The following is a 21,398-nucleotide window of genomic DNA, read 5'->3' as shown; positions in this document are numbered from 1 at the left end:
TAGTGTTGAACTCATTTTATTGATCAGTGGTTAAATCTCATCCAAATCCGGAGGCTCGGCGCCTCGGCGACATCTGGCGTGTGCAGTTGGATCAGAAAATAATTAAAAACATAAAAACCATTAAACAATGGAAACCAGGCTCCCTGGTCAATCAACGTAAAAACAAATAATACAGGTTCTTATGTACCATGGAAAGGAACAAAGTCTAGAGAAGCTGAGAAGTGCATTGAACTTCTAACCACCGCATTTTAGGGGCGCCGCCCTCGGCGACCCGGGGTCGTCCAGTACAGTTCTGGTAGTGGGGGGGGGGGGGGGGGGGGGGGGCACAGCACGTATAAATAAGACCTCATTTCTGCGTGTTTACCTTTGATGTGCAGAACTAAAACCGGATCAGACGGACTCATCGAGCGCAGGCGATCTGCAGGCGCCGCCGCCGCGCGTTGAACGACACATCCTGAATCAACTTTATTCTTGGTTTTGATTTTTAAAAGGAGAAAAGTACCAAGTTTAAAAATAAAGAAAATTTTATCATCTGCACATGATTACGAAATTCGCTATACATTTTTATTTACATCTGAGCTGCCAAAAAGTATAAAAGTATCAATATTCACAAGAGACTGTACAACGGCGCTGAATCAGTAGGTCCTCCCGCTCCGGCGCCGAAGGTTCACCCAGTGTTTTAAACTTAGAACAAACCTACGAGCCCGGCGGAGGTTTGAGCGAGTCCTGATCTGCAGCTTCCTCAAGGATCCGTTAAAACCTGGCATTTAAAACCTTAAATCTTTAAAATCTCTTTTTATAGAGGAGCGTCCCAGCAGACTGGCTTATAAAAGAGGAAGGCACAGTGGAGACGAGCTTGGGGGGGGGGGCACCACGGGTCATAGGTCAAAGAATAAAAGGGCTGGGGTTGTGAGGGACGACATGGAGGGACGACATGGCGAGACAAAGCAATGTGAGGTAAAGGTCAGACAGACGTGGTCACTCTGTCCGCAGCGTTATTGACCTCGTTCTTGTTGGAGTCCAGGCCTTTGGCGGCGTTCAGGTCGTTGCGAAGGTTCTCAGCCACTTTCTTCATGGTCTTCAGCTCCCCTGGGTGAGGCGTGGCGCGCCGCAGTAGGGTTCCCTGCAGGACAGAGCCGAGAGAGAGAGGAACAGCTGTTGACGGTGGCCAGTGATGTCAGCCCAGGTAGCTGATGTCATGAAATCCCAGCATGCAACAGTCCAAAACCCCCTTCATCAATCAAGTTTCACAGTATGTCGTTCAACAGGTGCGGATCCAAGATGGACTCTGACACTGGCGTCACCCCCCACCATGGCGGCGTAAACAAACTGAGTCAGGTGACGGCGGGAACGCTACGGCGAGACGAAGACAAGTGGTTGAGTTGTTTCCGTTTACAGTTCAGTCTAGAACACTGCAGGAGGGGAACACGGGGAGGAGAACACTGGGAGGAGAACACGGGGAGGAGAACACTAGAAGAGGAGAACACTGGAGGAGAACACGGGGAGGAGAACACTGGGAGGAGAACACTGGGAGGAGAACACGGGGAGGAGAACACTAGAAGAGGAGAACACTGGAGGAGGAGAACATGGGGAGGAGAACACTGGGAGGAGAACACGGGGAGGAGAACACGGGGAGGAGAACACTAGAAGAGGAGAACACTGGAAAAGGAGAACACAGGAGGAGGAGAACACAGGAGGAGAACACAGGAGGAGGAGAACACAGGAGGAGAACATGGGGAGGAGAACACTAGAAGAGGAGAACACAGGAGGAGAACACAGGAGGAGGAGAACACTAGAAGAGAAGAACACAGGAGGAGAACACAGGAGAACACTAGAAGAGGAGAACACAGGAGGAGGAGAACACTAGAAGAGAAGAACACGGGGAGGAGAACACTCCTGTACTTGGTTCTGACGCCTGCTGAGAACCGGTCCGATCCTGGTTGTGTACCAAGGATTTATTCTGCTGAGCCTGTTTGTGATGTCATCGCTGCTGTGCGACTTGGCTGAGACACTAATCCAGAGACGCGGTAGAACCCGGTTCTCTACTTCCAGGCCGGGAGTGCGGCCTCAGGCCGGGGGGTCTCACCTTCTCCTCGTCCTCGTCCTCGTCCTCATCCAGGAAGTGAATGGCGCTGATCCGGTTCATGGCCTTGTTGTCCCACGTGTCGTCGGCCATGTCGTTCACCAGGCTCTCCAGTGCTCCGCAGCGGGCCAGATTATCAGAACCTGCCCCAGACAACACATATCAGTGGGATGAATGAAACACACGGCAACAGAACGACGGGGGCGGAGCTTAACGAATGTTTCGGCAAACTAAAGTCAAAACGTTGTTGTGATGGTTTTCCTGCCAGTTGATGAGATGAAAGCTGTCATCGCTTTCATAAGAGGAGCCTCAAACTGCCAGATCACAGTTTCAAATCCCGGCTTAGTCACAGGCTTACAGCAACACCGCCTCCCGCCCCGCCCCCACCCCGCCTGCAGCGCCTCCGCTCAGGAGAGCCAGCGGCACGCCTACGGATCCTGAAGGGAACCAGCACCTCTTCTTGAATACAGGAACAGGAAGGGATCATACTGGGGTCATAAATACTCAACTGACTCCAGGAGGCTGCGATGGCGGCGGCGGCGGCGCTCTACGGTGCAGAGATGGCGCCGTCCTCCGGTCACATCTCTAGACACAGTGGGCGAGCTTTTAATGGAAGCGAGCCAGCCGCTGCTAAGCCTCTTTAGCTGTCCAGTCCACCGCATTTCAGAAAAAAAAAATCATCAAGGAAGGCCTGAGGGGACGGGAGCGGCTCTGATCTGGCGGACGCCATGATGCTTTACAGGGCCTCATCATCGAGAGACACTGCTGGGAGGGATCAGAGGGCGAGGAACGCACTGTGCTTCCCCCAGCAGGTCATGTGATAATGTCATCAAGACGACAGGGAACTAAATACGACGAGGGGGGACGTGACTCAAATGTCACAGTCTTGGCACCGCGTCACAGGGACCCTGATCCCCTCGCACTCGCAAACCCACACCGTTCCTGGGCGCCCTGCTGGTGTCAGAGTTGCACAGTACCTTTGTGTTCGGATTCGTAGGGTTGCTGAGGCAGCAGCACGCAGGTGAGCACCTTCTCCCCTGAGACGGGATCCTTGTCGGTCTGGAAGGTGAGCAGCGGCTGCGACTGGTTTTCTGACAACCACAAGGCCTTCAGCCGCAGCGTGATGAGGGACATGGGGAGGTGGGAGAGCCTGAACACAGACGGGAGACAGACAGGCGTCAGACTGGAATCACCTCCTCACCTGCAGGTCCTCCCACGCCCGCGGGACCTGGGTTTGTGCTGGCCGGCTGTTGGACAGCGGGGACGTTCTCCAGATGCGCCGCCGCGACAAGCCATAAACATACCACGAAGTCCTAAAATCACGTGTTTGGCTCCGCGCTTGCTTTTCATGATAAAAAATGACAAGGAACAAATCACAGAGAACATCGAGGGTCAGGAACGTCTCTGAAGACAGACGGAACATCATTTTTGTTGTAAACAAATATAACGAGGTATTGGCAGCACGTCGTCAACGTGTCATCGCTTATGGTCACTCTGTAAGTGAACACGGGAATGTTTGTGTTACGTCTTTAAGCAAATCAAGGATAATTAAGAATAAGTTCTTCATCTTTTATGAATTGAATATATCACTGCTGTTGTCGTCTTTGCTTCGTTTACTTACTAAAACTATCAACTGAAAACTAAAAGTATGTGTTTTTACTGCTGAAATCAGTAGAACTGGAAGTAAAACTGCTTGGAAACGAAGGAGCGACGCGCGGAGGTGAGGTGTCTGAGCCGTCCACACCTGTTCCCAGAGACGTCGAACACGTGCAGCTCTGTAGCCTGGGAGAGTTCTGACGGGATCCTGGTCAGCCGGTTCTCTCGTACACAGAAGACATTCAGGCCGCTGCAGCCTCCGATCTAGACGACACAAGAGAACATGGGAGAACATGAGAAACCCTCCTGAGCGGATTGGGGGTTTGTCCAAGAACGGGAGAAGTCCGAGTCAGAAGAGTTAAATGTCATGTGACGGAGCAGAGGGAACTAAAATTAGGAACAATTAGGCTTAGAGGCCAACAAAGCAGAGCCTTGATGGGCCAGCTGAACTGCAGCTGTAATCTATTAATCTGCTCAATCCCCAGCAGCACACGGGCACGGCGGTGGCAGCGGCGGCGGCGGCGGCGGCCTGTTAAAGGGAGCAGGTTAAGCTCATCATTTCCACAAGTAAATATTATAAGTGTTAATTACACCAAGACAGCAGGGGGCCGCGTCCTGACGTGATCTGATGGTCGTCAAACACCCCCCCGATCATCAGCAGGATCAATACACCAGGGCCAGTGGTCAAGCAGCCCAGCGAGGCACCGATCAATAACTGGGTCAGAGGTCAAATGCGATGGTCAGAGATGTCATGCAATGGTGGTTTGAGACAAGCGTGACACCATGGAGTCGCTCTGCCCGCCGCGAGTGTTGTGATTTCCCCTGCAGCCTCGGCTTCATTAGGACACAGAGGCATTGTGCGCCGTCTAAAGAGGCCTTGGAGGCGGGCGACCGTCACTTCAGCGGACCAGAGGTTGGACCACAATGTCACATACACACACAATGGAGGCACTCAGCTGAGGACTGAGGGACACGACGCCACAAGTGGGAGCTTTGTTGAGACAAACATGAATTCACCTTCAACCGTTTCAGCCGAGGAACTTCAAACCCTCTCAAAACAACCGTAGTAAAGCTGTACCGTACAATTACTGCGTTCTCTACACTTGTACTCTCAGCCTGAGCGCAGCCGGACAAGGTTTCTGTGGTACATCTACTGGTTCTAGTTCTGACTCAGCCGACTTCCTGGTTCCAGGTCATCTAAGGTCTCTAAACCTGACACACACATCTGCTCCACATCTGTCACAGCCTTTTCTAGAGCGCCGATCATTTCGACAGATAATTAACAGCCTTGCGGTTAAGACGTCTGCAACAGAATCGATCGGTTTACTGTCACCAGCTGACGCGAGCTGCTCGCTGAGCCGTTCAGCATCAATAAAACCTCTTTTTTAGATCGTTGAAGCGCCGTGGAGATGTCAGTTACCTCCTTGGGCAAAGACGTCAGCTGGTTTCTGTCACAGTTGAAGTTGGAGAGTCGCTTCAGTTTTCCAATACTTCTCGGCAAACTCTGCAAGAATAAAATCAAAGAGTCAACTTTTCCAGCTGTTTATTCATCAAACGCAACCAAGCAGATGTCGCTCGTGCTTCTACACATAAACCAGAACAAACAGACCGGACATGCAAATCAGGGCCTGCACTCTTCTCCCCACCAGGCCGGGGCCACTGGGGGCCACTGGGGGCCACTGGGGGCCACTGGGGGCCACTGGGCCAGACAGTAACCATCGTACCTGGATCTGATTCTCTGTGAGCACCAGCTCAGTCAGACTCTCACAGTTCCCGATGCTCTCTGGGAGATATGAGAGCCGGTTCTGATCTGCTTTCAGGATGGAGAGTTTACGCAGTTTTCCTGCGGACAAAGAAAAGAAAAGATACGTTAATCATAAGAATCGTCTGACAGATGACGCTGAACGGCGGAGAACGTAAACCGACGTGAGGACGCGCTGCTGGCGCGCCGAGTCAGGGCCGCTTTAGTCCATGAACGTGCAAATGAACTCTTGTAGGAGAAATTCAAAGATCAAGTCACATTTTCTAGAAGTCGAGAGCGGGACAGGCAATTACCGGTGCTCTCTGGTAGAGCGTCGATGAGGTTCTGGGACACCAGCAGGTCAGTGAGCTCCACCAGTCCTCCCAGCTCCTCTGGAAGTCGCTCCAGTTTGTTTTCAGAGACATCCAGACACAACAGGCTTTTCATGCTGCCCATCTCCTTCAGTTCGCAGCAGAGTTGTGGAGAGAAAAAAACAACAACACGTGACACAAAATACCGCATGTTGGAATTAAGAGAAGAAACCACTACCACATACTTTTACACTGCCAACTCAATATGTACTTTTACTTGGTTTAACACACAAATACACACCTTAACATCTGAACACGTTCACAACACAACTCAACAAAAACACCATCATAAGTTGAGTCATTTTAACACTGGAATGTTACATACTACACCTTTACCATCCACAGGGGTTCTACGCGGTAGCGGAGGACCAAGAAGTACTACGTATATTCATAAAGAGATGATGAGCTTACTGCAGGTACTTCAGCCAACTGGTTTCCATCCAGCCACAAGTCCTTTAGACTGACAAGGCAGCCTATTGTCTCTGGCTACGTGGGGCCGAGAGCGAGAGCATGAAGAGAAAGAGACACAAACAACAACAGAAAAACAGGAGTGAGACACGCGATTCTGCAGCAGACGGCATGACATCAGCGGACGTCAGGGTCGTGACATCACAGCTGCTCACGATGTCTGAAACTCAAACCTGAAATCATCCTCATCAACAACCCAACTCACAAATCAGCCTGTTTGAGAGCACCGTCGACCCCTTGTCCTCCGGCAGCCAGCCGGCAGCCAGCCGGCAGCCAGCCGGCAGCCAGCCGGCAGCCAGCCGTCAGCCAGCCGGCAGCCAGCCGGCAGCCAGCCGGCAGCCAGCCGGCAGCCAACATATTTAGGGTCATTGTTGACTCAGCGCTCTCATTGGCTCAGGTGTCAGAAGGCTTCCACCACCTAGGAACCGTCCCTGCCAACAGGCCAGGCTTCCCTTCGCTGTCTGTTTAGGAATTGATGTTGAGATTTTATCGACCCCTCCAGCAGCCCCAACAGTTGAAATGTCGACACCACATGAACCCGCTTGCCCACTGGGATCCTCAGATGGGTTCTTCTGGTCTACCCAGACTGGTCTGGACCAGAATGACCTCCCAAGTAGGGTGCAGAATCGGTAACTTCTTTGAAACCACCTCTTTAATCCCACTTTTACAGACGTGCTTTTTCCTTGAACTCTTCTACTTCTTTCCTCTATCTTTCTTTACCCTTTTTTTCTATGCACCAACTGAGGCCATGTGGTCTGCTGTCCTTTTATTGTCTCATGTGATTTCCTTGTCGTTCTCTTGTTTCTCTTTTGTCCGACCTTTATTGTTTGGGAACTTCTCCACCGACGCCACGTGTCACCGTTGTTTTTCTGTTGTCTGTCACTGTGGATTTCTGTCCCTGAGCTTCCAGCTACTTTGTGAACTTCTGTTTTTAAATGTGCTGCAGAGATAAAGTTGTTATACTGAGTATCAAAAATCCAGTAATATTCCACTATGCACCGTTGGCAGGAGTGCAGGAGGCCGCCAGCAGCCTCAGCTCTCTGCTGGCTGAGCGCTCATGTAAGATTACAAGTTAAAAGCTGGGCTGGAAGCAGATGGTCATCGTCGGCTGCGTGATAAGAGGTGGAAGCTGTTCTTGAGGAATGCTAATCTACACAACATGATGAGAGCAAGGAAATGGGAAAAGTTCCTCGCTGCGTATCGTAGCTATGTGGCGGGGATAAAATCGTTCTCCAGCATCCAGAGGAACCTACCAGGCTGTAGAGCTCATTATTGCCCAGGTCGAGTTCTTCCAGCCTCTGAAGCAGTGACAGCGACCTGTGGGTGACAGCAGAGACACCGTGAGAACACACACACTCACCGCACATCAGGGCCTGGAAAGTGAAACACATCCACTGATTACACACTTTAAGAGTTGAGACACTAGGAAGGACGTATCTGAACGACTCGGCTGCTACTCACTCTGGCAGGAATGTCAGGAGATTTTCTCTCAGCTCTAGCGACACCAAGTTGGAGAGGCTGGAATGAGAATGGAGGGAAGGATGACAAGGAGTTCCTGACGGTGAACGCCGCAGTTTTACTTCATGTACCGAGATGCTTTCACGTTGACGTTAATGTCTGTGCTCTTCACGGTCGGATCTTAAACCACCTCCGGCACCTCGGCGATGCCTCCAGGAACGAAGGGGACACCACACCAGAGCCACGTTTACAGTTCAGGACGTGCTTGTTATCAGATATCTGGGAACAGGAAGTTCTTCGGAGGTGTGTCAAGTCTTATCACCGCCACAAAATTGCAGCAGCATAAACAAGCGCTGCAAACTTAAGGGAAGAGCAACGTGTTGAGGTGGCCGACGCTGACCAAAGTTCAGGGCTGAGCCACTTGGAAGAAAATAAGTGAGTTTATCTGAAGTGAGATGCCAGCTGAGGGAGCTTTGCAGCGCAGAGGTCAGACACGTTTTCCTACGATGGTCCGTCTTTAAACAGAGTTTTCACACATTTTGCCTTTAACAAATATTACACAACTTTTACTGGGCTGTTAAACTTCATCGTCTGTCAGACCAGTGTCAGAAACTCTCCTTAGACGAGGCTCAAGAACACACACACGCACGCACACACACACACACACACACACACACACACACACACACACACACACACACACACACACACACACACACACTGAATGATTGAATCTTGTGTGGCTGTGAATGTTTTCCTTCATCCCGGCGGAGGCAGACGGTCAGACAGCATCAGATACGGGTCTTTAGTCATCAGGTGTCTCGGGTTTCTGAGAAGACATCCTGGTGCCGCCCCCATCAGTCAGGCCGTGGCTGGAACACGCATCTCCTGAAATAATGCATCAGCCTCCGGACCCCGGCGGCGAGTCACAGCCGGCTTCTACGGGTCGTATGTGGAGAACACGCCGTCCCATCAGGAAGACGGTGTGGAGAGATCCGTGTGTTGATGGGAAAACGGTTCACGTCATAAAGATAAGAGACTGAACGAGGGTGAAAATAATGGGAAACACACACACACACACACCCCTGCTGGACTCATGCTCCATGTTGACGCAATCGCACATGTGACACACAAAGACTTCTGACCCAAAACGGATCAACAGGTGTAACTGGATGAACCTCCGGAGTGAACATCAGATTAATTAATTCATTACTAACCCGCGCCGCCGTGTCACAGCCGATGGTCGTGAGTTTACCAGCTTCCACTGATTTACCAGATGTCACTCAGCAAACGTCATCCAATAGGAGTCAGAAACCTCGGACACCTCCCGCCTCGTTTCTAGCAGGCTGCACGTGACGTTGACGTTGACGTGCGAGTGTTCCACTGGCAGGTTAGTGTCAACGGTTCATACCGACTTCTTACTGACTTTCAATCATGACAACATTCTGCTTGTTGGCACTTCCACTGTCAAACTCAGCTCAAAGCAACTGGATTCTCTTAGTATGTGTTTGACGTTGATTTTACGTCATTAAGGATTAGAAGGACGTGAACATGCATTCTAGATTCGAGAGGTTCTACTCGGTTCTCGTGAGTCTCCAGGTGGTAGAGAGTAACTCGTAAAATAACTGGGAGTATTTTTCGATTCATAGATGCAGGTTTTTATCCGCCCCACCGCGCCTGAGAGGGAAGTGAGCCAGCTGTCTTTCTTTGAGACGAGCCGAGACGTTATTTAGTCATTAAAACAAACTAATCTGCCTCAAAACTAAAACTAATCATGGAAGCACAACATCAATCACTGAAATGTTCTGTTATACAACAGTGGGATTTTCACTGTGGTCCTCAAAATCAGAATTCCTTCTAAAATGCATGATAAAGAGGAACTGGGATGAAAGCTCCAGAGAAAGAACTTCAATTATCGAGACATTAAAAGAGTTTCTGAACTGAGTTAAAGATTTTCTCTCTAAATCCATATTTCTATTAAAACATCCCTCGTGGCAACTTGACCTAAGAAGCACATCGTTCTGTTATTACATCCAATTACAACTGAGGGCAACAAGAAGGGAGACTTCATGGTCTTCAGGATGCAGCCAAGAACTCTTGGCGTTCCCTCACTACAGAGACACAAAGAACGAGCGGAACAATGTTCTAGTTTTCTGAGACCGTGTCAGATGAACCAGAGCAGCAGAGACGATCCGCCAGAGGGAGGAACGTCAGCGGTGCGTGCACTTACTTCCCGATGTTATCTGGAAGAACTTGCAACGAGATGTCATTGATGGAAAGGCATGTTAGATTCCGTAGCTCGGGGAAGCTTTCAGGTAGCCTGGAAGAACAGGAGAGAGAGGAGGGTGAGAGGCAGCAGTGGCGTGCAGGGTTTCCTCACCCTGACGCTCAGGAACTCCATGCACCTCTGCTTTGCCTTTTCTATCACAAAAGGCTTCCACTTTAAGATTGGATTGTTGCACAGATGCGTTGTTGCTGATCATGCGATCGACATGCGCCACAGACAGCGTATGAGTCATCAGCAGTTTATCAAGAGAGGGGAACCATTAGACTTCTGGCTGGGAAAATCATCATGTGACAGAGGGCGAGCCTCCCCCCGCCCACGCTGATGCAAGCCAGGACAGACGGCGACAGCCACGGGCAGGCCGACGGGCTGGATCTTACCGGAGAATCGTCTCCCTCTCCAAGTGTTGCAGCAACATTTATTATTTCTTCTACTCTCGAATGGAAGTTGTAGCGGGGGACAGGAGTGTTACAGCCGGAGGTAAAAGTCTGAGCCGCCGATCATCGGCGTGTGCAAGTACAGGCGAAGTGTTTGCTTCTCCTGTGTGTTTATGCTAATAATGCCGTCAGCTGTTAGTCACCCGGACTTCCATCTCAGGAAAGTGGCTCAAAAGTAAACTCCTGACAGGTTGTGAATCAGCATTCATGAGCAGCTCCAACCATGATAACGGCTAGCGGCTAATGGCTAGCGGCTAATGGCTAGCGGCTAATGGCTAGCGGCTGCCAGCAGCTCTGCTCTCCTGAGGGAGGAGAACATTCAGCCTCAATCCTCTTTCCTCCAAGATCCTCTGTTTGTTCTAAACTATTAGACAGCTTTAGCCAAGTTTGTGTCATTATCCTCTTTAATATTTCAAACTGGCCAGCTGAGGCTACTTGCTGCTAGCTGCGGTCAGACTTTGCTCCATAACAACAACAAACTAATGCGTCCACAAAGACATCAGTGCTTCCTCTGAGGTCTGCACTTCGCATTTCAGCATCCTCAACCTGACCACCAGGGAGGAAAACCACCGTGTGATTTCAGAGGGATGATGTGGGGAGAAGGAAAGGCAACGGCAAGCGGTGCCGGTCCCTCACCACCGAAAACACATGAGTAAACATCTGAATATGAGTGTGAGTGTGAGTGTGTGTGTAGAATACACACGGCCTTGATCCTGCTGACACAACAGTGACGCATCGTCTTTGTGAAGCAGACTTTCACTAATGAACTGCAACTGATGTGAACAATTAGGTTACAACTGTGGAAAAAGAGCTGTGTGCGTGTGTACTTAAAAAGTATTGAACCTCAACCCCTTTGTGACGCTCCGTCACCTCGAGGCTCTATTTGAGAGGCTCATCATACACAGAGCGAGTATGAGTGTCGATACCTGAGGGACAGCAGGAATGTAAGACCCGGTCCACTCACGAGTCACTGAAGAAGCACTTCCTGTTTGTGTCGTTTCATTAAGGATTCATACGGCTGTTTAATTAGGCTGCCATCAGTCTGACCCAAGATCAATCCAGCGCGGAACACACGGCTGCAGCCATGGCTGCTGAGTGTTTTCAGGTTCTAAAGAGAACCAAGAGGATTTCTGCAGCTACCTTGTGAGAGGGTTCCCACTGAAGTCTGCCACTTGGAGGGCTTTGCAGTACGAAATGCTCTCTGGAATTGCAATGATATCTGAAGAGGATAAAGAAGAAACATATTCTTAAAATGTGTTCTGACTTATTTCAAATACCTCTCATCTGCACATGATGCACAGAAAGCATGTAGTATACAGTACTGTAGTATAAAGTACTCCAGTATAAAGTACTGTCCAACCTGAGACACAGAAGCACACACCAGCAGTTACGCTGCTGATCAAAAGCAAACATTTTGGATGAAGCCGTTTCATTAATGCAGCACATCTGATTTCACACATTCAGCTTAAAGAAGATCTGAGGTTATTCTCATCTTTCTATCACGACTACACGCAGGCAAACTGCGTCTCGTCAGTTTCCACTTTGTCTCCTCTACGTTTCGTACCATTTCGCGACACATCCAGTTCGACCAGCTGCATGAAGTTGGCGATTTCAGGTGAAAGTCTCCGGATCTCGTTGTCACTCAAGCCCAGCTTTCGTAGTTTCACCAGCTGGAAAAACGGCTGGAAGGTAAACAGAAACACGTATGAGCGATGCACCTGTTTATCTGCCCAGTATCAGTACTGGTCGACGCACTGGGACGTCTGCCTATGAACTGGCTTTCTCTGATGGCAGCGGCAAACACAACCTGCACACAAAATCCACAAAAACAAACATCGGTGTCGGCAGCAGCTTTCAGCCAAGATCCTTTATTGAACATCAGCAGAATTCCACAATACGAGCATCACAAATTTATTTGGTTTAAAAAGAAGGAGTTGTGAGGCAGCAATTCTGAACCCTGAAGAGTTTTGAGCTCTGGTTTGGCGACGCTGCTCTTCTCAGCGCGCCTGTCGCTCTTCTCAAGGCTCCAGACGCACAACCTGTTAGTTCTGTCATAGAACAAATGTTCCTCCACACTGAAGACGTCCAAACAGAAGCGGACTGAACAACCAGCAGGAGGAGAAGCGACTTCATCCAGCCTGAGGGTGCAGGCGCACACCGGCTGCCTGCCTGACGGAGCTGCGGTACCCAAGTAAAGGCTGTTTTAATAAAACCTGTAAGGTGAAGTAGTTTCAGTGTGGCTGAGCACAAAGTGAATCAACATCCATGCAAATACGAAAAGTTTCAATTTCACAAGCAGGAAAACGTCCATGGCGAAGCTTTTGGATTTTTACCAACGGTCCGGAACAGCGGGTCGCGTACCCGACAACAGAGAGGCGACTGAGAACAGAGGGGTAACGCGTGGGAGCCATGGGTTCCCCTGCTGGTTTTAAATCACACATGGAGGCATTTTGGTATTTTGGCAAATCATCACCCCCACCATGGGAGGAGGAACGAGGGCTTTAGGAGGCTGGTAAACACGCTGGAGCCAAAGGTCCAGCTGGTGCGGTCACTTTGCTCATAAAAAGGGACTTTCAGGTCAGAGCCGACTGTTGATTACCTCATGAATACGGTGGCCTGGACTCGGTACCGAGGTGAACGCTTATTTTCATGTCATCATAAATTTCATTCTGAAAAATCGTCGTCATCCTTCAGTCTGCTGAGAAACGCCAGCGTCTGGTGCAGGATGTCAAGTCGCCGCCGTTAACGCTACTCAAACCAGTCAGTCGACATACTCGACCGGCCAACAGCTAGTGGCCGTCTCCACGGTAACCAGTTAACCAACCACTTACAAGTTAAGGCGACTGTTGTCAGTTGAATTGTTAAAATGTGACCCACAGCCTCATTCCACCAAGTCGGAGGAAACCCTGGACGGCAACAACGACCAGGACTTGGATTATTGTGGCACATTTCAACGACGGGTGAACGCCAGCACCAGGAAGCTGCCGAGACGGGAATTAATGCACCTCTCATGGAACGAACGAACACCATGTTGATGTGTGTGTGTGTGTGTGTGTGTGTGTGTGTGTGTGTTGCTGTGCTCCCTGTTTTTAAAAGCCTCGTATGAAGCAAAATGAACAGGGTTGTCCTAAAATGGAACAAGGTTTGTTTCCTGATCATGCAATACCAAACACACACGCACGCACACACACGCACGCACACGCACGCACGCACGCACACACACGCACGCACAAAGACCAGCTAAACGGTGAAGATGCCACACTGAACCGACGTAGTTCTTCACCTGCTCTACAACATATTAAACCATTTCATTTCAACATTTGTTCGGGCCTCTTCGGCTTTTATGCAACATGAATTTTTATCTCTGTCCCACACTGAACCAGTCTGTAAACCATTCTGACCAGTACAAACCGGCATGGTGGGGGGTGTTTCACCCAGTAGAGCCCTGTTTGTTCGTTCAACCTCCCAGAAAGAGAAATACAGCTTGAACACTTAAACGCACAAACTTCTAATCACAAGCACAAACTTGACAACAGCAGCAAGCGGCGTCTTGCCTGGTGGGTGGAGCTTCAGGCTCATTTAAGGTTTTAATGTGAACAAAGAAACTTTTAATATTCCAACCCTGATCTGGCTCGATATGACGGCTCGCCCATCAGTAACATGTAACTGTACTACCACTCTGACACCTGAACTACCACCCTGACACCTGTACTACCACCCTGACGCCTGTACTACCACTCTGACACCTGAACTACCACTCAGACACCTGAACTACCACTCAGACACCTGAACTACCACTGACACCTGTACTACCACTCTGACACCTGAACTACCACCCTGACACCTGTACTACCACCCTGACACCTGTACTACCACTCTGACACCTGTACTACCACTCTGACACCTGAACTACCACCCTGACACCTGTACTACCACTCTGACACCTGTACTACCACTCTGACACCTAAACTACCACTCAGACACCTGAACTACCACTCTGACACCTGAACTACCACTCTGACACCTGTACTACCACCCTGACACCTGTACTACCACTCTGACACCTGTACTACCACTCAGACACCTGAACTACCACTCTGACACCTGAACTACCACTCAGACACCTGAACTACCACTCAGACACCTGAACTACTACACTGACACCTGAACTACCACTCTGACACCTGAACTACCACTCAGACACCTGAACTACTACACTGACACCTGAACTACCACTGACACCTGAACAACCACTGACACCTGAACTACCACTCTGACACCTGAACAACCACTGACACCTGAACAACCACTGACACCTGAACAACCACTGACACCTGAACTACCACTGACACCTGAACTACCACTCTGACACCTGAACAACCACTGACACCTGAACAACCACTGACACCTGAACTACCACTCAGACACCTGTACTACCACTCTGACACCTGAACAACCACTGACACCTGAACTACCACTCTGACACCTGAACTACCACTCTGACACCTGAACAACCACTGACACCTGAACTACCTCTCTGACACCTGAACTACCACTCTGACACCTGAACTACCACTCAGACACCTGTACTACCACTGACACCTGTCCATTTCATGATACATCAGCAGTCCTCTAGTTTTCTTGGACTTCATCTTTCTGTCCATGAGCTCGAGGCAAAGGCCCTCACAAGTGGGAGACTGATTCAAATTATAAGGAGTCTGGTCTCACTTTGTCTGTCAAATCACACCCACACACACTCACACCCACACACACAGGTGAGTGGCGTGTGAGTGAACGGTGGCAGCGTTCACCTAAACCAGTCCTACTCCTCTGAAGACATTTTTCGCATCAGCAGTTCTGACGTACTGAAGCAGGAAACAAAAGCGAACTCAACACCTCCTGAGTTTCATGATAGCTTGTAGTGAAACCTGAGATTCCTCACCAGAATGAGCTCCTCTGACACCTGCAGGGAGCCGCGGCACCGCCATTGAGAGGTGTAGCCAGGAAGTTCCTTCTAGTGAGCAAATGTATGAGCAGAACTCGGACGACAGCGTGCAGCCAACATGGTGCCGAGGCTGCGTATTCATAAAGAAGAGACCAGCACTGATAGGGAGAGCACCGGAGAAAATGCTGGTGTTTGTGTTCCGGCCACAGCACCTGAACAAGCCTGGGATTCATTTATGCCTCTCATGTAGAAAGACAGCAAAGCCCCGTCGGTCGGACACAGCTACCGGTTTTACAAGTTTGTTTTACACGGTGCTCAGGAATTCACTGATTGTGTAACTCCGCCGCCACGAGCCTGACGTCAACCCCTTCAGTTCATCAGACGGATTTAAGGAGCATTAGTAAAGTCAAACCTACAGTTCTGAACAGCTGCGGTCGTTTCCTTGCTGGAACTCACAGTTCCACCTGTGTGTTTTGCTTCCAGCAGAGTCGGAGGCTCACGGCTAACGAGACACCGCGGGTAGTGAACGTGCAGCTAACTAAGCTAACTAACTGAGCTGCAGCATCATTAGCGTAACAAAGCAGCGCTGAGGGCAACCTGGACACTGAATAAAATAAGATGTACCCACAGTTACTGCTAGTTACCTGTGCTGGGCAGGTGACAGGTGTGTGTGTGTGTGTGTGTGTGTGTGTCCCAGGTCCATCTCTTCATCTGATGTAAATGTTACCTCCTAACTGGTGGGGGAACTTCCTCCATTTCTCTCACCTGCAGTGTGTTTTTATCAGTTGTAAAAAAAACAGGGCAACAGATTCTATCTGTAAACTGCATTCAGACACCAGGAGTTCATTCTGGTGATGTGGAGTTTCAGTCAGCACAGTGAATAAAGAGTCCAAAAGTCAAACTCCACCCTAAAACACAACGCACACGAGACTCCAGGCGGAGACGTCCCAGCCACCGCAGTCCTCCGGCTCCCGAGGGACGCGAGACACAAACTTGGCGACATTTATTTGAGTATTAATTCCACATTCACTGAGAAAAGCTGAGCCAACAGGTTGGTCCCTCTCACGCGGCCCCACAGGGGGGTCATCACATCTCCACCAGATCATCCACATCAAACCCAGATTATAATCCCCTCCAAGACAATAAAGACACAAGGAGCAACACAGCTTTAATACCCATCACCCCTCCAGCTTGTAAATTCGCGGGTCTCGTATCAGAACCGGTTCTTCCTGTTCTCCCTGTCATTCAGCAGCTCCACGCCCCAAACTACCCATCCATGACACATGAAAACCAAAACAGGCTGAGTCAAGCCTGCGTTAACCATTCTCCCCCTCCCGGGTCAATGTTTGAAGCTGCAGTTTCACCTTCAGCACCGTCCGCTCGCCGCCAAGTGGGAGAGTTAATAGGTTATCGTGCAGCGCGTCACCGTCAGACTCACTTCTCGGTGGAACCCGGCACAACAGCCACAGATGACACCAATAAAACCAACACAGTGGAGATCCTGCGGAGGGCGCAGCTGCTGCAGGCCTGCGTCTGTGAGCCCACCTCAGTAAAGGTGTTTGAGAGGCTCAGCCACAGACTTCCCCAGTCTATTTACAGTCAGGTGACGCAACCGGGGACCCTGGCGACGGCCGGCCAGACCTGCGTTTAAAAATGTGAATAAAAGGGGAGGAGAATACAGACACGCACTGGTTTGTACGTGAGCAGCCTGATCTGAACAGGTCCGCTGAAGAGGAGGACATCGAACAATCACAAGATTTATTTCAAAAAGCCTGAACAGCATTCAGGACCGAAATCCCCGGAGATGAAGGTCCTCGCTTTAATCCTGGTGTTAAAGTGTTCACTCATCTCTTGAAAGACGCCAAATACTTCAAAAATCTAGTTTTACTGCACCGGATTCATGCTGATGTTATTGTGCATCCTTTATGTGAGTGCAATAAGATTTGGAGGGTCTTAGAGGAGCCGCGTGATTAATTTATCTGTTAATCTTCACGTCAGAGGAGAACATTTGCTCTACAACAACACAGCGGCAGCTGGATGACGGCTGCGGCGGCCTGGGCGCCACACAAACCCACCAAACCGCCACTGTTCTGTATTTGGTCTGATAATATTTGGAAAATCTGAAGAAGCGCGTGATTAAATTATGTATCCATCTTCATTAGCAGGGTGCTGACCAGCAGCAGCCGGCTCAGTCCCACCACGCAGGAGCTGCAGCGCCGCAGACTCACATCAACACAAATCAGAACCTGCAACAAGCCCCGCCCACGATTCCCGTTGCTCCCAGATACACGTGAATTTACTGGAACAAACTGCACTCTGACTTCCTGTTCATGACACCAACTTTTTGGGGGGGGGGGGGGTGTCTGTGCATTAACCCCCCCAGCTGGAGACAAAGCTATGCTTACACTTCCCACCCACATTTAAATTGCAGGTTTTGTTTAACCAACAAACAGGACACTCAGCAGCAAGAGAACCGGACCGGCAGGCCGGCCCACCACGGCATCTCCTGACATTCAGATTCTGCTCCTCCGCTGGTTTGGCAGCTCCTTGCTAAGCTAACGAAAGTGTCCGGGGGGTCGGATGTTGAAAGCAGAACGACACCCAGTGAGAACTTCAACTTCGAAGGAAGTAGAGCAGACGGCTGGCTGGTCGGCCTCTCCTCGCCAAACGTGCCTCATCTTGTTAAAAACAAGCTGCTGCTTCATCAGGGAGATATGATTGTGTGTGTGTGTGTGTGTGTGTGTGTGTGTGTATATTGGCTGAAATGATTGACTTGCAACATGTCCCAGGGGGGCGGGGTTTGTCAACACATGAATAAAGGAAGCACTTCTGTAGTCAACAAGCTGGGGGGTCACATGGTAAGAACTGGACTGATGGCTGACGGCTGATCCAGTTAGACGATTCCTGGCTTCACCGGTGCATGCCGAGCATGGCGAGCGTGCGTCGATGACATTATTGACATGCCAAAGACACTGATAGACAGTTTCTGTTGTCCGCCTGCACATAACCAGCCCTCCATCCCTAAACATGCTCTGAATACCTGCCAGCTGAGTACAGCCACGCCTCCATTGTCATGACAATGATGGTACACCTGCCCGCCGCCACATCTGCGGCTATGGCGTACACACAGACTTTGCTAGTACTTTGTTTCTCAGGTGTTGTGTTCCACCATGTGCTTGTGAGTTCTCCAGCTCAGGTTCTTTCTGACTTCATGAGAAAACACTTCAACAGGGCGATGACAAAAGCCCACAAAGCCATCTTTGTCCTGTCAGTCCTCCTCTGAGCAGATGAAGCCGCGCCGCCGTGGGAGCTAACGGTTGCTACCTCCATCTGTTCCCACACATTTCCACACACAAGCCAAAAAAACCCACTTTGTTCTCTTTGTTCCCTCGGTGGAACAGTGCAGCTAAATGTTAACAGCATCCATGATAATCCAACGACAACCTCAGCTTCATCTCCAGCCACCACTCTATCAACCGCACCAACAGCTGTAAAACCCCATCCTGAACAGAACTCAAGTTCTGTTGCAGGGACCAACCTCCCTCCCACCTCTCTCTCTCTCTCTCACACACACACACACACAAGGCGAGAGATGATGGTGCTTGGAGACGTGGCCATGCCAGCGTTCAGGTCTGGTTTGGATTTAGGTTCAAGTCAGCGCACGAACACTCGGCGTGGAGGAGCTCCTCGCCAGCCACCTGTACGGCAGGTTGCCTTTGCTAGTTTTTATTAGCTTTTAAATGCAGGTTTTTCTCGACTGATAAAAGTTGAAATGTGGTCGTTTTTATCAACCTGCAGCTTTCCCAGGTAGAAAAGACTTCACTTCAGTGAAAGTAGAACTGTCTCGGGTTCTGATGAAGCTGGTGGAGCTTTAGCGGCGTCTGTGCTGCCACTCACAGCTCAGACACCTGCTCACCAGGTAACAGCCACCACACCTAGCAGGTCATTTCCTCTGCTGAGTCTCTGCATTACAAGAGTTCAGGGACTGGAAACCAAAACCAGTTTAGCTTCAAAAGTGGACGGGATACTGCTACAGAACCAAAACACCACTCCAGTTCTGTCCTGCCGTCTGGCTCCACCATGACAGCTATTCCTAGGTGACCGGGTCACCAGTGTGACGTCCCCTGGTGGTAGAACCTGACGTGTCACCGGTGGGCTGGTTTTTTTCTGGACGACACAGCAATTATTAGGATTATGATCATTTGGCTTAAACATAAATAGAAATGCTGGACCAGGAGAGGCGTAAACACGGGGCTGGTTGAGGCTGTGCGGGTCCCCCGAGGCCCCTGAAGCCTGTAAAATCCCCCGTGACTGGAATGGTGTTCTCCGCCATGTTTTATTTCTGATCATCACATTTAATCGATTGCGCAGCTCCGACATTTTCGAGAACCTCTCAACAGGCGGTTTAATATCGGAGAACAAACACAACAACAGGAAGTGAGGTGCTGCTGACGTATTGAAGAACTCACAACTACTGGGTGAACACCAGCACGAGCGGGGTCACGGGGTCGGACCTCCGCGTGGCAGCACCTGTCCAACAGGTGGGGCAAGCAGCGTCCCGCACGGGCGGCCACCTGAGCCAGGCAGGGGGGAGGTTTCCTCCTCCTCCGGGCGCCTGTCCCCGGGTCCCGCTGGGTTCTCAACCACCTCAACTGTCATGTGACCACACAACCAAGCCCCGGTGCCGCGTGGGAACCGGGGTCCGCTCACCTTGGGCAGCTCTCGGAGCTGGTTGGCGTCCAGCAGCAGCTCCTCCAAACTCCGGCCGTAGCGGTAGATCTCGTCGGGCACGTAGAGCAGCGAGCAGTGGCGCTTATCGATCACCTCCACATGACGGTTGCACCGCCACAGGGGGATGCAGTGGAACATGACGGGGAGCGGAGGCAGCCTCGGACCCGTAAACAAGCAGGGAGGCGGGGGGACGCAACAGTTAGAGGGACGCGGACCAACTCACCGCCTGACGCGAGCCGAGCGACGCGCACAGGTGGCCGAGCACCGACACTCCGACCGCGGGGACGTTACCGAGTCCGGCGGCCGCGGCGAACACGGGAATCTCTCTCCGTCGGTCTCTCACTTCGGTTACTTTGTAGGCGCCCGCTCCCCCGCTCGACCCCACCGCTGTGACTGGTTCTACCGCTGGAAAGTCAGGCTACATCCCGGGAAGAGGGCGACATTCTCGGGGGTTTTTTGCGCGTCGTCCCGGAGTTAATTTCCTCTCCCGTCCTGTTTCTGACCCGGAACATTCACTCCCTCATTCCAATCCTACGTCATCACTCAGGTTGCTCCTCCCTCCGTCCCGCACACGGCCGCCATGATGGGATGGGGCGGGCTGCTGCTGCTGCTGGCCGGTGCCCGCCCTCCCCCGCCGTGACACCCGCGGCCACCACTCCGCTCCTCCATGTTTGGAGTTTATTTTTAGGAGAAAAAAACAAACCACGACCCCCCGCCCCCAAACTTCACCTCCAACATCTGGACCCGCAAAAGTTGAAGATCGTCTCCCGATTTATTATCCCAAACCAGAGTTGCATCATCAGGCGTGGACTGAGAGTACTGTAGTATTTGTGCTGCTGTGTAAATACTCATGCAATTTCCTTTAGACCAAGAAAGGCTGAAATGGGTTTAATTTCTTTTTTTTTAAAACTTAAAAAAAGAGGTAAAATGTGTCTGACTGATGAATCGGTGACTGGGAACTAAAATTAACTCTGAAAACGAAAATAAGCAAATATTCAAGCTGCTGAATTTTCTGAAATCAAATCAGAATCAGAATCAGAATCAGAAAAGGCCAACAGCGAAGTTCAAGTCAAGGAGATGCATTAATTGTTTCAGGCTCAGCCGAAATCATCACCGTTCATCGTGGTCAGTCACATGATCCACCATAAAAGGTGAATTGCTCGGCTGCACTGATGTAAACGTTCAAACTAATTCAGTGGTGAAGGCCTCCAGCTGCAGTGTCGCCCCGCTCGCCCTCACGCCGACGCCTCAGCAGCCGGGAATCCATCCTCATTGCTAGAAGTC

The 21,398-nt window shown here is 50.6% G+C and overlaps 1 protein-coding gene across 1 annotated transcript; it reads right to left on the bottom strand.

Moving 5' to 3' along the window:
- On the bottom strand, positions 1-20,661 carry lrrc1 (leucine rich repeat containing 1). Its single transcript, XM_086180444.1, has 14 exons — positions 20,094-20,661; positions 12,003-12,120; positions 11,579-11,657; positions 9,948-10,037; positions 7,721-7,777; positions 7,513-7,576; positions 6,203-6,277; positions 5,735-5,879; positions 5,404-5,522; positions 5,100-5,183; positions 3,828-3,943; positions 3,061-3,233; positions 2,087-2,226; positions 1-1,123 (listed from the first exon to the last, which is right to left on the bottom strand). The coding sequence occupies exons 1-14, from the start codon at positions 20,250-20,252 to the stop codon at positions 965-967; spliced, it is 1,578 nt and encodes a 525-aa protein (XP_086036570.1). The 5' UTR covers positions 20,253-20,661; the 3' UTR covers positions 1-964.
- Positions 20,662-21,398: the final 737 nt, after the last annotated feature.

The sequence above is a fragment of the Aulostomus chinensis genome, chromosome 16 (assembly GCF_037954235.1).
Source record: "Aulostomus chinensis isolate RoL2024-O1b breed Wild chromosome 16, RoL_Achi_v1.0, whole genome shotgun sequence".
NCBI lineage: Eukaryota > Metazoa > Chordata > Actinopteri > Syngnathiformes > Aulostomidae > Aulostomus > Aulostomus chinensis.
Note: the sequence above shows the minus strand (reverse complement) of the source record. Positions and strands in the feature narration are given on the sequence as shown.

What these genes read in the sequence shown, in the direction of transcription:
- lrrc1 (XM_086180444.1), bottom strand. Translation starts at nt 20,252, where the DNA reads ATGTTCCACTGCATCCCCCTGTGGCGGTGCAACCGTCATGTGGAGGTG. An exon ending in ACTGGATGTGTCGCGAAATG is followed by an intron (nt 11,658 to 12,002) that starts GTACGAAACGTA and finishes TATCCTCTTCAG; the next exon opens with ATATCATTGCAATTCCAGAG. An exon ending in TGACGTCTTTGCCCAAGGAG is followed by an intron (nt 3,944 to 5,099) that starts GTAACTGACATC and finishes TGTGTCGTCTAG; the next exon opens with ATCGGAGGCTGCAGCGGCCT.